Source organism: Nicotiana sylvestris, chromosome 1 (genome assembly GCF_000393655.2).
Source record: "Nicotiana sylvestris chromosome 1, ASM39365v2, whole genome shotgun sequence".
Taxonomy (NCBI): domain Eukaryota; kingdom Viridiplantae; phylum Streptophyta; class Magnoliopsida; order Solanales; family Solanaceae; genus Nicotiana; species Nicotiana sylvestris.
In genome coordinates, this window is record NC_091057.1 from 144,946,510 (window position 1) to 144,960,217 (window position 13,708).

The 13,708-nt window shown below is 35.6% G+C and overlaps 2 protein-coding genes across 3 annotated transcripts; both read right to left on the reverse strand.

Moving 5' to 3' along the window:
* Nucleotides 1–351: 351 nt before the first annotated feature.
* On the reverse strand, nucleotides 352–6,348 carry LOC104213093 (pentatricopeptide repeat-containing protein At3g60050-like). 2 transcript variants are annotated; one of them, XM_009762510.2, is made up of 6 exons: nucleotides 6,116–6,348; nucleotides 3,060–4,614; nucleotides 2,717–2,820; nucleotides 1,595–1,780; nucleotides 1,353–1,502; nucleotides 352–1,091 (listed from the first exon to the last, which is right to left on the reverse strand). In XM_009762510.2, the coding sequence occupies exon 2, from the start codon at nucleotides 4,555–4,557 to the stop codon at nucleotides 3,064–3,066; it is 1,494 nt and encodes a 497-aa protein (XP_009760812.1). In that variant the 5' UTR covers nucleotides 4,558–4,614; nucleotides 6,116–6,348; the 3' UTR covers nucleotides 352–1,091; nucleotides 1,353–1,502; nucleotides 1,595–1,780; nucleotides 2,717–2,820; nucleotides 3,060–3,063. The 2 variants fall into 2 exon arrangements, with proteins under 2 accessions (XP_009760812.1, XP_009760811.1); XM_009762509.2 differs by having other exon boundaries at nucleotides 1,353–1,505.
* A 666-nt stretch (nucleotides 6,349–7,014) lies between these two features.
* Nucleotides 7,015–8,469, reverse strand: LOC138868169 (extensin-1-like). The gene has a single exon (XM_070160574.1). The coding sequence runs from the start codon at nucleotides 8,433–8,435 to the stop codon at nucleotides 7,260–7,262; it is 1,176 nt and encodes a 391-aa protein (XP_070016675.1). The 5' UTR covers nucleotides 8,436–8,469; the 3' UTR covers nucleotides 7,015–7,259.
* Nucleotides 8,470–13,708: the final 5,239 nt, after the last annotated feature.

Genomic DNA, 13,708 nt, shown 5'->3' on the forward strand with positions numbered 1-13,708 from the left:
CAAGAACCATTAGCTGACAAGCAGGTTTTAATGAAGCTGCTTAATCATTGAGCAACTTCAAGTCAGTAAAAACTCCTACCTTTAATCATTGAACCTATAAAACCATACATCCATGTAAAAGTTGGTTAATCAATGAGCTACTTTTGTTTCAGCAAGCTACTATACATTTTTGAGAAAGTCACTTAAGCGATTTAAGAAAACCTTTTTTTACCATCAAGCAACTGTCAAATTAACATGTGCAGTACCTCTACTTTTTAAATTCTGAACCTATATATTTCAAAGGAATCTGTTAGTAAAAAGCTGCTTAATCAACCATCTAGATATATCCAGCTTGAAGCAAAAGAAAAAGAATGGAAGAAAATGACCACTTTCAGCATTTTGCATGAAGAGCCAAACAATACAGTAGGTTTTTTCAGGGGCTGCACATGCTAGCTTTCTTATATATATGCAGTAAGCTACAGTGCTCCCAGATTATTTTCCTACACTACAAAATTTCGAGGTCAATTGGTTAGAGTGGAGAGGATACAAGAAGTTGGTACATTTTGCCTTACCATGCTCCGTTCTTTCATACTTTCCTTCTTAGTTCATAACTCTTCAACCAATCAACCACTATACAAAGACATGGCTACAACAGTCCACTTGACACATTCTCAGATGTGATCAAGGATTAGTACACTATACAGCTCACGTTAAGGACCTACCCTTAGATGAAGAAAATAGATTGTCGTTGCCAAGGAAACGTCATCTAGTTTACCTCTCGATTACAGTATCTTTCTCGTCATTCTTCTCACAGCATAGTTACTACTGTAATTCTCTATGGCCTCTTGTGTTTCAAGTGCATATTTCTTCTCTTTTTTTTCCTCTATGTTGATAATTGTGGTGTTCAAGCCAGCTTGCGTATCTCGACAGCTGAGTATTCCACCGGCTACCTACTACCACCCACTAGTACACTACCGAGTAACTTTGCTCACCAAGGCTTAGATAGATGAGCAGCAGTCACCTAGCGGTTTTTTGGCTCAGCTGGAATTTGAACACTGGTCTCTCATGGTTAAATGCTTAATTTTTCTCATATCCAGAGCACTTCACTTCATCTGCAAAATACAATTTACTTTAATAACTGTTCTAATACTAAAACCCATGGAATGCTCATTACAAGCTTATGAAGCAATTCCTAACACCAATAAAAGGAATTGATTGCTGGCATTAACAACAATCACAATGTGAAAACCACTGAAACATCCGAAGTACAGTCACATCATATCTATCTTTTCTCTTTACAATTCAAAGCAGGCTACCAAAGAGAATAGTATTAAGTGCTGCAATCATCATATGTTCAGGCAAGGAGAGCGTACCTAGTTTTTGGAACGAGCAGGCAGGAGTCTCGATGCTCTCGATGTTCAGAAGTGGCTGCTTGCAAGCTGGAATTCCTGGGCTTTAAGGCAAAGACTGAGCTATATCTAACAGCTTGTGGCTTGGCTCTCTTTGCTTTAGGTCAAAATCAGCTGCTGGATATTAAAAAAAAAGAAGTGAGTTTGTGCCAATATTACTAAGTACTAAACTTGGATACACTCTGCCTAATACTGTGAAGTTTTACCTTATCCAGTGAGTCCTTATTGAACGATGCTTGCAGGTTATGTTCTACCCATTTTATTGCCATGTCTCACCCAAAAAACCCTACCATCATCAGGTTCTACGAGCAAAAGCACGGAAGAAACACCACCACTCAATTAGAATCATGTCCTCAAAGATGCATATTGCAGTATTGTCCGTGTCATGTTGCCTGTATTTCGGGGTTTGGTTAGTTATCTCTCCTTTATCAGTTTAAGTTCCACACTACCAAAAGAATCGGAGAAAAGATATGAAACATGCAACCTTTATCTAGATTAAGATGAGCACTGTAGGGGTGACAGATTGACAGAAAAACAATGGCTGAATAAGTTTTAAAATCACATTCAGGAAATATGAGAAAGAATCCAATAACGATTGTTTGGAGTGTGGGAGAGTTGTATATATAAGAGAATCAAAGCCAAATATGTTTGCTTAATAAAGGGCCAGAAGATACTGTTCAACACACTTCGTCCTAATTCCTTGCCTCAATCTTAAGAAGGTGGTGGAATCATACTCTGGGAGACAAGGATTAGAACCAAAACTGCTAGGTTAACGAAGGAACCATGTGCTAGAAATATCAAAGATTACAAAGCTCTTTCATGTAAAAGGCATATCAACTCATACAATGGCAAGTTGGCAACCATGTCTACAGACAACAGTGACATGTTTTGAGATTACAGTTTAGCATACTTTAATGTAAGAACATCTAGGAAAACTAATCAGAGGCAGACAACCACTAACACATTTAAACAAGTATAGATATTTTCAAAATGGGTAAGGTAACATTCATGTGATGAGATGGAGATCATTAGTATTACTGATGGATCGGAAGGGGTCAGTAAAGTAGTACTACAGCCAAGGATTGAGAATTCTAGGATATTAACAACTTGAGAAAGGGTTTAAAAAGTAATAAAAGATGATCGTCTATTTTGATTGGTTAATTCAACAAGTGCCCTCGTATTCATAGGTGAGCAAAGCATTTTGTTCCATTAAACTTCCAAAAAGAAACCAGGTACTGGAATGCCAACAAGTGATAACTTCAAAAAGCTGGTATCTTTTCCCTATTTGCTTACTGATCCAAAAATAAAAAATAAAACAAATATGGTACCTTTTCCCTCGGCCGCTACTCTTTTGCAGCAGATGGTAGAGGGATATGGACCTGCTAACTCGTGACACCAGTCGAATTGCAAGCACCAACAGCGGCAATATTACCTGGTTTATGGTAAAGCTAATCCACATCAGAACATGGAGGCTTAAACACAAAACTAATGGATGATATTGAGAGCACTTATACATAAAAGGCAGTTTAACCCGTACAGAATTCATTTTCCTTGTTACTTTGCATTCCAAACAGTCCATCAAATATATTATAGAACTCCAAGAAGAATCAAAAATAAGTTGATAGAAAAATTCGATTTTCATTCTAACCAGCTTGGTTTTGCATTGGTTACCTCTTTAACATCTTCTATATCTTTTGAACTTTGGAACGAGATGGATATACTGCCCTTTTTCCACCATATGTCTTATTACTTCATGAGCTTTGGACAGCTTTCCAGCTTTTTTCAAGTAACTGACTAAAGTACTATACACCATAAAATTTGGATTACAACCCCTCGATTCCATTTCCTTCACCATCATGCATGCATCATCAAATTTCTCAGCCATACAGAGCCCACGAATCATGGCATTGTAAGTAAACACGTTTGGCAACTGCCCATTGACGATCATGTCACTAAATATTTCCTGTGCTTTATCAAGTTCCCCAGCCACAACATATCCTGTTATCATAACAGTGTAACACACAACATCAGGCACACAACCCTGCCTAACCATCTCTTCAAAGAAGTATTTGCATGCATCCAGATTACTCGCCCGACTTAACCCATCTATCAAAGTGGTAAAATGCAGAATGCTTGGTTCACAACCAACTTCTTTCATGTGGTTTAGAAGGTTGAGTGCTGCTAGCGGTTTGTCTCCTTTACCAAGAACATGAAGTAGGATGTTAAATGTATGAAAATCGGGTGAAAATCCATTCCGACCCATTTCATCTAACAATCTATGAAATTGATCCAGCTTTCCCAGCCTATATTTTGAGCATAGCAGTATGTTATAAGTTAAAATATCAGGAAGATGACCTTCAACCAACATTTGCTGATACACCCACTCAATTAACCTGTACTGATTTACACCCAAAAGGGAATGTAAAATTGCATTAAATGAATGCTTGAATGGTCTATAATTGAATGTCTTTGACTTAATAAACCTCTCTACTACTTTTCTAGCCAAACCTGCCTCTCCACAAGTACATATCAACAAATTAAATGTCCTAGCAGTTGTAGGGTATCCTTTCTCAATCATCTCATCTACTAATCTCCACATTGCCTTGAATTCCTCAGACTCTGCAAAAATCTTCATTATCAGATGGTACGAATTTTCCGTATGCCGGTAACTTTCTTGTTGACCAGACCATACAAAGAACTTGTATCCCAGCTTCGCACACCTATTTTTATTCGCATAATTTATTATTTTCAAGATACCTAGAAGAACTTCTCTTACAAGCAGGCTTGAAACTGTAATATGTGAATTATCTAAAGCTTCTTTTGCATCAAATCCTGGACCATCTTGTTGAAGAATTTCAAGAATCATACAAGCCTCGTTTCTCACTTTCTCAATAAAGTTGTGCCGACTTCTAAAATTTTGTTGGAAATCGCCTTCATAGCAGCCATTGATTCCAATAAAGTCAGGTGACTCCTGTATATCAGGCTTATCTTTCATATTATTATCGGAGTTCATACTCTTCCAGCTCTCATTCAAGTAATCTTCGATTTTTCCAAACCCATTTCCAGTGCCATCAGTGTCAAATTGCCGATTACATAAAAACCGTGAAAAGGTGCTAAAATAAGAGAATCTCTGAATAACTCTTTGACCAAAAAGAGCTACAGAATACATGCTAGTCCCTTGAATATAAGATAATAAGAAACAATTGTGAGCAAGCCATCACTTTCTCTGCATACAAGAAAGAAAAAAGAAGCACGACATCAATTAAGATAAATCAAACGTAATCTCTTCATAGATTTCATTAAATATTAATAACTCAATCAAATTCTTCACTAAGTATTTCAATCCCCTTATTCACAAGCATAAATAATTCTGAAATCATTTATTACTAATTTTATGTTTATGTGAATGCTTATTGAACAATAACAAATTCATGTTGCATTAATACTTAATATAAAAATTGTTTAATTATTCAATAACCTATGCATAACGCAATTAGAACAATCCTTCTCTGAGGAAAAGCAAATTCCTATTGGTCTTTTTTAAGATTAGCATATGAATTACGATTACCTATTAGAAAAAGATATCGCATAAGCATTAGTGGCTGTACCTAAAGATTATATTTTTTCTTTACGTACTCATACAAGTTTAGAAGTAATCACAACATCAGGTATAAGGTGCACACATATAGGCGACTAAAAAGAAAAGAAAAAGCTGCATGTGATAGTAAACGTAGATGGTTTGATCATGTCCTACGCGGACACGGAATGCAGGTACAACGACATGATAAGTTGATAACTGAATGTGTTAAGGGGGAACAAGGTAGACCAAAAATCATATGCAGGAAAGTACTATTGAAAGATCTACAATCTCTTGGAATTCAAACAAACTTGGTGAAGAACATAACACACGCATAATATCCATATAGGTGTCTACACTGAAGCCACTTAAGCGAGGCAACACACAAAACATATTTCGCATCTAGCTCAGGGCTGCATAACGCAATTGGTACACTTACACTAGGTCTGGTGTTTGACGTGACTATTCTTATTTTGGTAACGGATTATCTGACAGAGTTGGGATAAGTATGAAATTTAAAGAATCCTTAATGGTGTAGGACCCTTATTTTTTCCTAAAGAAAATTTATTAAGTATTGGAATGAAAAAGACATATAGGAAGCGAAATGGTTAATGAGGATCCATATAACCGATCCCAACTAATTGGGATTGAAGCATAGTTGTTGTTGTTAATAGAGAAAAGATTAGGTAACCTAAATCCAGGGCTAGAGTATGCCACAGTCCTCAAAGAGGACTTGCATTGACATAGACATTGCCAACTAATGGAGACTGTTGGCAGCGCAAATGGAACCTAGGTCTCGAAAGTATTACACCTTACCAAATTGAGCGAAGCCTACATTAGAATCTACCAATGTGAAACGTTTAAGTATTAGAATTCTCAAATCAAGATCACTTCAAACAGCAAGAAAAGCCAAGACGAAACCTTTCAGCCACCCTCACAACAACCCAAAATACTTAAAGCTACTACCTTTACCCTTTTACCAGCTCAACAACAAATCTGTACAGTCTAGATAAACATTTATCAACGATAATGTGCAAATGAAAAAAAAATACGGATCTCGGAATAAGCTCGAGACAAACGAATGATTACAACAATTGAAATAACTCAAAAGACGGCCGAAAAAGGTAGAAAAGGAAGGGAAATAACTTACAGACAGAGAGAAACAGACTGGTAAGGAGGAAGCCATGGGCGCAGCGAGGCAGCATCTACTGGCGGCGACCGGCGCCGGAATCAGCGGCCGGCGGGTACAAGTGGAAGTAGCACTGGTAATTTGGGTTCGCCGGCGGGGCTGTAGCTGTGGTGTTGGGGCTCCTAAGGCTGCGCAGAGGGAAGAGTGAAGGGAGCAAAGGGTACAGTGATTAGTGATGGTACCAAAGCGTTATTTAAATGCTACGGGTGTTTTTTGTTTATTGAATACATTTCCAGTAACTATTTACTTAAATTTTATTTTCTTGAGTTTATTCTCCTGGTATATTCTATATTATTAGTCGAGTATTACTTGATTCTTTTTAAAATAACACTGATATTAGCAATATATGTACTCCATAAGAGTAGTAAAAAAATACTATTCAGTTAACTAACTTCTTATCTCATTCATAACTATGTTATATCTTTTGACATATTTAACATAGAGAATTCCTTTTTGAAAAAGAATTGGAAAAATGATTCAGATGCCTGATTTAAAAATATCTTTATTTCTTTCTTATTCTGTTTATTTATATAATTTTATTTCCTAAATAGCTGATAAGTACAATTAGAATCCAGAATTCTGTAATATAAGTCAAAAGAAACTTTACTGCTCTTTCGATCCATGACCACGCCTTTCGACTAACATCCATATTTTTTTCTTTTTTCTCTTCTTTTTTAGTAGGTAATCAACCATTCTTGAGAATAAAATTCTCTAGAAATAATACTCTTAAATGTCCAGACTCGAGGAGGTATATGTAAAGAGCAAAGTAAAGTATTCAATGGATAAGAAATAATATTAGATAAACCGGAGATTTTTGATAAATTACACCAATAAAAGGATCTTGATATAATAAAGCCAAATTGATGGAGATCTCAAGGATCTTACTTAAAACTCAAATAATAAATATTACAATTATTAAAATAAAAGAACACACAGCAAGCAAAGTCGACCATTTTGGGGAACATACATAAAATTATGGTGGGAAGGAGGATGAAAGGAATAAGTCATGGAGACATGGAAAATGATTGAAGAGAAGGGTTGAATATTAGTAGTAGGTTGGTGGGGGAGATGTTGACGGCGGTGGAGGTGAAGCATAGGTGACTGACTACTCGTACTTCACAGGTGGTGGAGGTGAAGCATAGGTGACTAACTGCTCGTACTTCACAGGTGGTAGAGGTGAAGCATAGGTGGGTGTTTGCTTATAGTACGTGGGTGGGGAAGGTGAAGCATAGGTGGGTGTTTGCTCGTACTTCACAGGTGGTGGAGGTGAAGCGTAAGTGGGTGTTTGCTCGTACTTCACAGGTGGTGGAGGTGAAGCATAGGTGGGTGCTTGCTCGTACTTCACAGGTGGTGGAGGTGAAGCATAGGTGGGTGCTTGCTCGTACTTCACAGGTGGTGGAGGTGAAGCATAGGTGACAGATTTCTCGTACTTCAAAGGTGGTGGAGGTGAAGCGTAGTTAGGTGTTTGCTTATAGTAAGTTGGTGGTGGAGGTGAGTAATACGATGGCGATTGTTCATAGGTTTTTGGTGGAGGTGGTGAATTGTAGGTTGTAGGCGACTTGTAGTACTTTGCTGGCGACGGGGACCTGTAGTAGTACTTTGAAGGAGTTGGGGACTTGTAATAATACTTTGTGGGAGCAGGTGACTTGTAATAATGCTTTGAGGGAGCGGGTGACTTGTAATATATGGTTGCAACTGGTGTCTTGTAGTAGTGTTTTGAAGGAGCTGGTGACTTATAGTAATTCTTTGAAGGAACAGGTGACTTGTAGTAATACTTTGAAGGAGTATGTTTCTTGTAATACTTCTTTGCAACCGGTGACTTATAATAGTGTTTTGAAGGAGATGGTGACTTGTAGTAGTATTTTGATGGAACATGCGACTTGTAATAATGTGTTACGGGAGCGGGTGACTTGTAATATTTCACTACAACGGGTGACTTATAGTATTGCTTTGAAGGAGCAGGCGACTTGTAATATTTTGTTGGCAAGTGCGATTTGTAATATTTTATTGGTGATGGCGACTTGTAATAGTCGTGCTTCGATGGTGCTGGAGATTTATAGTAGTGTGACGGAGAATGGGCAGCAGGTTTCTCAGTTTTCTTGTAGTAAGGAGTGGGTACCTCATACTTGGATGGAGATGGTGATTTGTAGTACTTCTTAGAGTTGTAAGAAGGAGAAGTATAGCCATAAGAGTAATCAGCAACAACAGTGCTGGCTACTAAGCAAATTGCCAAAGCAGCTGTTAGTAAGGGCCATTGGCCCAACTTCCCTAAGCTTGTCATTTTGATTTGCAACAAACTATAGCTGGAAAAGGGAAAGATAGAACTAAGACTTGTCTTGCATATTTGAGTAGAGAGCTCTAATTTTTATAGGCAATGTGACATAATTTTGCACATTAATGTAATAGCTTCATGGTTACCCACTAAGCAAAGAGCAAAGTACAAAGAAGGACTTGATCAGTACAAAGTGGGAGGCATTATCTGGTGATAAAATAATTTAAATAAGAAATACTCAATAAAAGTATAATAAAGAGGGATAGCACAAATTAGTTAAAGATTTGACTATTTCTAAACAATAAACAGAACAAAGAAATGTGGGCATTTTCTTTGCTCTTTTTACAATGCCAAAATCTGTAAGTTGACTTATGATATAGAGTTTGACATTGTCCCTATCCAGTTGCAAAGTTAAGAATTTGGCTAAGGATATTCAAAGTTTAATATATACTAGTATTAGTACCCGTGCGATGGACGGATCACATTAAAATATTAATCATAGCAAATTATAATTTTACTTGTTTAAGCACATGAGATTATATTACTTTAACAAAATTAAACTATCTTCTTAATTTATTTCAGTATACCCAACAGATAAACTCTATGATGTCATACTTTATTCAAAATGTAATAATGAACTATTCCAAAAAACATATATATTAGAAGTTCTTGATAGTAAAAGATCTACGCCATTATTTAATTTTAACCCATATGCAGATTCTTTTCTTATATGTTTTGTTCCTAAAAACATGTATTTAGAAAACGATTGTGTTGAAGACAAACCAATTATTTTTCAAAAATTATTCTCATTATTCTAGAAAATAGAGTTTTACTTTTATGAAACAAAAGATTGGTTAATTTGCTAATGAATATTTTTTAATTGAAATTCAAAAACTGAAGATGCTTGAGACTTGACTCAAATATTTTATCTTTTAATTCAGATTAATAAATACTTACACTTAATTCAAAAATTAATTTATATCCAATTTTGTTATATTGCTAATTAATATTGACCAAAATTTACCATGTGAAATTTTTAATAGATTGTCACTTGACTTAATACTTTTATCGACTATTCTCCTCTTACAATAGTTCTTAAAGATTGGTTATGCTTTAACTCATATCTAAATGCTTAGTAGTCTATTTATGATTTTTCTGATATTTTATATTTTTCGCAATACCTTTTTCGTTAATTTGTTGAGATTAATATTAAAGGACTTATTCTTGTCAATTCATTTTCATTTATAGATTATCGAAGAAGCATCTATTTATGTATAAAAAAAATAGTTTTCTCCATATAGCATTGTGGAAGTTTATGTTGCCAGAAAAAAAATTGATTTCCTCGATGCAACCTTTACACTATTTTATTCACAAATTTTTTTGATATTGATCTCATTTTTATGATTCATTTCTTGCTACTCTATAAGAAGTGCTTGATATTCTTGAGAACTAATTTTCAAATAACTATGTCAAGCTGAAAAAAAAAAATCAACTGTAGTACCTCGTCATTTTTCTTAATATCTTTTAGCAAAATCTATAAAAAAAATTAAGATAAATGAATCGTATAATTATTGATCAAACCTTGTCAAAAAACTTCAGGCCAAAGGGAATTATTATTAGTATTTTATCCTGAATTTTTAAATATATTTGAATTTTACCTATTACTTGAAGAAAGAACAAAATATTTACCAAAAAATCATATAATTATTGAATAACTCTACGTTCATTATTTTTATATGATATTACGCACTCTTATTATTAAATTGTTAATAACTTTTTATTACCTTGTCACTTGGATTAACATTGTGTTCGTTGCTTTCTTTTTAATATAATATAAGTATTTTTTTTACTCCGAATTACTTATTATTTAAAAAAAATTATTCTTTCACAATTTTATAATTTTCTGATTATATTCAAATTATAAATATCCACATATTATTTCTATTTCCTGTTTGTATTTTATTTTTCTACATGATATTTTAATTGGTTTTTCATATTTAATAATCTACCTTTAATCAAAGTAATGTCATATTTAAAGCTAAGATTTGATTTTTACTTCGTTCAACGTATAAACAGCAATGTCATATTGAATTTTTTTTTTTTTTTGTGTGTGTGTGTGTGTTTGTTAACATAGGCAAAACATTTAGAGCAATTAGTAACAAAATCGCATGCTTGACCCAAAAAATTTGAAAATTTTAAAAGTTAAAATATTCACTAATTGATTACATTTTTTCTTTAACTTAATTTTGAAATTAGTAACTATTACTCTAAATTTATTGATTCTTTTCTTTTCATGTTTTATTAAAATGAGAAAAACATTAGATCAATTAGTAACAAAATCTTACTTTACATTTAACGTTAGATTACATTTGATTGGTATGATTTAGTGTTGATTGATGAAATGCACCATTTATGGGTATGGAATATAGGTATTAATTCAAAATATTTGTTGATATTTCTTATTAGATTTTATCCCGATTCTTATTAGATTTTGTTCAAAATCTATTTAGATTATATTTAAAAGTGCCAAGTGACATTTTCTCAATACACCACTTGGCTTAACCATATGCTTCCTTTTAATATAATATAGATGTAATTAAGGTTTGTGTACATAGTAGGTATGTTATTATCATAAATATTTTATGTGTTAAAATTATCATAAATATTTTATGTGTTAAAATTAAAAATGGTATACATGTTATCAGTTTGGTTTGGATTCAGATCAAGTACTACTTTTACTTTTTGGATTAATACCAAACCGAACCTAGTTGGATGATAAGCCAATTTCAGTACAAGAGATTTCAGGAGATTAACAAAAGCAGGAACCAAAATAAATATCAACAAACATTACTGTCAACTGATAAGGTTTGACTAACGAGATTGATCTTTTTTGCTTCGGCTCGTCTAATGACATTTTCACATTTTTTGCTCAGATATGTTTAAAAACAAATAAGACAGTAACTCATCTCTCTCTCGAGACTAGATAAAAGCCAGACAAAAGAAGTAGAGCATAGTGCAATGCCAAACATCTTGCTGAAAAATCAGTCATCAGACGACCTATGGTACATGAAGTACGGGTGTTTTCTTCAATGGTGCTCCTTATGATCATACTCCAATTCTCTAGTTACTGAAATTTTCAAAACATTGATATTTTTTCATTACATAATGCCAGCTGGGGTATACAAAATACAACAGTGTGACGACCCAAAGGGGTCATCACCTGTTTTCTTACCCATTCTGTGCTTCCGAGGCCTTGAAAACCTCATTTTTAGTCGCTTCGATGTGAGTGCGCAGCCGTGCGTATAGACGGAAAGCTTAAATATGAAATTCTGTGAAAAATGCTAAAATTTGATATTAAAATGAGTAAATTTGACTCCGATCAACATTTTGGGTAAACGGACTCGGACCCGTAATTTGACGGTCCCGGAGGGTCCGTAGGAAAATATGGGACTTGGGAGTATGCCCGGAATCGAATTTCGGGATCCCAAGCCCGAGAAATGAATTTTTGAGTAAAATTATTTTTCTGAAATTTATAAAGAAAATTGAAATAAAAATTGGTTAGAACGTGTTGGTATCGGGCCCGTATTTTAGTTTCGGCTCTGGTACATGTCTTATATGTGGTTTAAGATATTTCTGTGAAGTTTGGTTGAAATTGGACGTCGTTAGACGTGTTTCGGACTTAAAACTCTAAATTTGAAAGTTTATGAAGTTTGAAGAAAAACTAGTGATTTTGAGGTTTGATTGGTTGTTTTTGATGTTATTTTGGCTATTTGATCGCACGGTTAAGTTCGTAGAATATTGTTGAGTTGGTGCATGTGTTTGGCTAGTAGCCCCGAGGGATCGGGAGTGTTTCAGAGTGGTTTCAAACTTAGAAAGATTGCAGATTTTGGCTTCAGCAGTTGCAGGTCATTCCTTCTTCGTGTTCGCGACGCATCCTTCGCGTTCGCGAAGCTTCCCAGTTTCCTTTCATCGCGTTCGCAGCATTGGCTTCGCGTTCGCGTAGGGTCAATTGACCTAGGGGGCTTAGCCTTCTTTCCCTTTGCGTTCGCACTCATAATCTCGCGTTCGCGTAGTGTCCAGGACTCCCTTCATCGTGTTCGCGTGAAGTCCCACGCGTTCGCATAGAGCAACTTCTGAACCCCTGCACTTTTATTCTACGCGTTCGCGATACCCTTTCCGCGATCGCGATGGCCTGTAAGTTCTACCCTTCGCGAATGCGACCAGCCTGTCGCGAACGCGATGGGCAATTTCACCCAGTTATAATTTTAATTCCAGAACAGTGTATTACGGGATTTTTCACAAGTTTCACGAGCTCCTTCTTCTCCAAGGTCCTTAGGCGTCCATTGAAGCTTTCTTTCACCAAAACTTCGTGGGTTAGTAATCCTTAACTCGTTTCCTTCATTTTTCATCAACATTTAATGAATTTCTAAGCTTAAAACATGAAATTTTAGGTAGAAAATTGGAGATTTGGATAGAGTTAGGGCTTTTTGATTTTTCTTGATTTAGACCTCGATTTGGGTCGAATTTGAAAATAAATGATATATTCGGGCTCGTGGGTGAATGGGTGATATGAATTTGGTCCGAACCTCGTGTTTTGACCAAGCGGGCCCGGGGTCAATTTTTGAAATTTTGGGAAGAAAGCTTGGAAATCTATAATTAGGCATTGGGTTTGATTTGTTTAGAATATATTGATATTATGAAGTCATTATTGTATAGACTTGATTGAGTTGGAGCCTAATTCGAGAGGAAAAGCGGTTGTTGTGGATTGATTGTGATCTTTGAACTTCGAGAAGATTGAAGCAGTCAAGAACTGGCCTAGACCAACATCAGCTACAGATATTAGGAGTTTCTTGGGATTGGCAGGCTACTATCGTCGGTTCGTGGAAGGGTTCTCATCTATTGCAGCCCCGATGACCAGGTTGACCTAGAAGGGTGCCTAGTTCAGATGGTCGGACGAGTGTGAGGCGAGCTTTCAGAGGCTCAAGATAGCTCTGACTACGACACCGGTATTGGCTTTGCCCACAGGTTCAGGGCCTTATACAGTCTATTGTGATGCTTCCCGTATTGGGCTTGGTGCAGTGTTGACGCAAGATGGCAAGTCATTGCTTATGCTTCGAGGCAGTTGAAGATTCATAAGAAGAACTATCCAGTGCATAATTTGGAGTTGGCAGCCATTGTTCACGCATTGAATATTTGGAGGCACTATCTGTATGGTGTGGCGTGTGAGGTGTTCACTAATCACAAGAGTCTTCAATACTTGTTCAAGCAAAAGGAGTTGAATT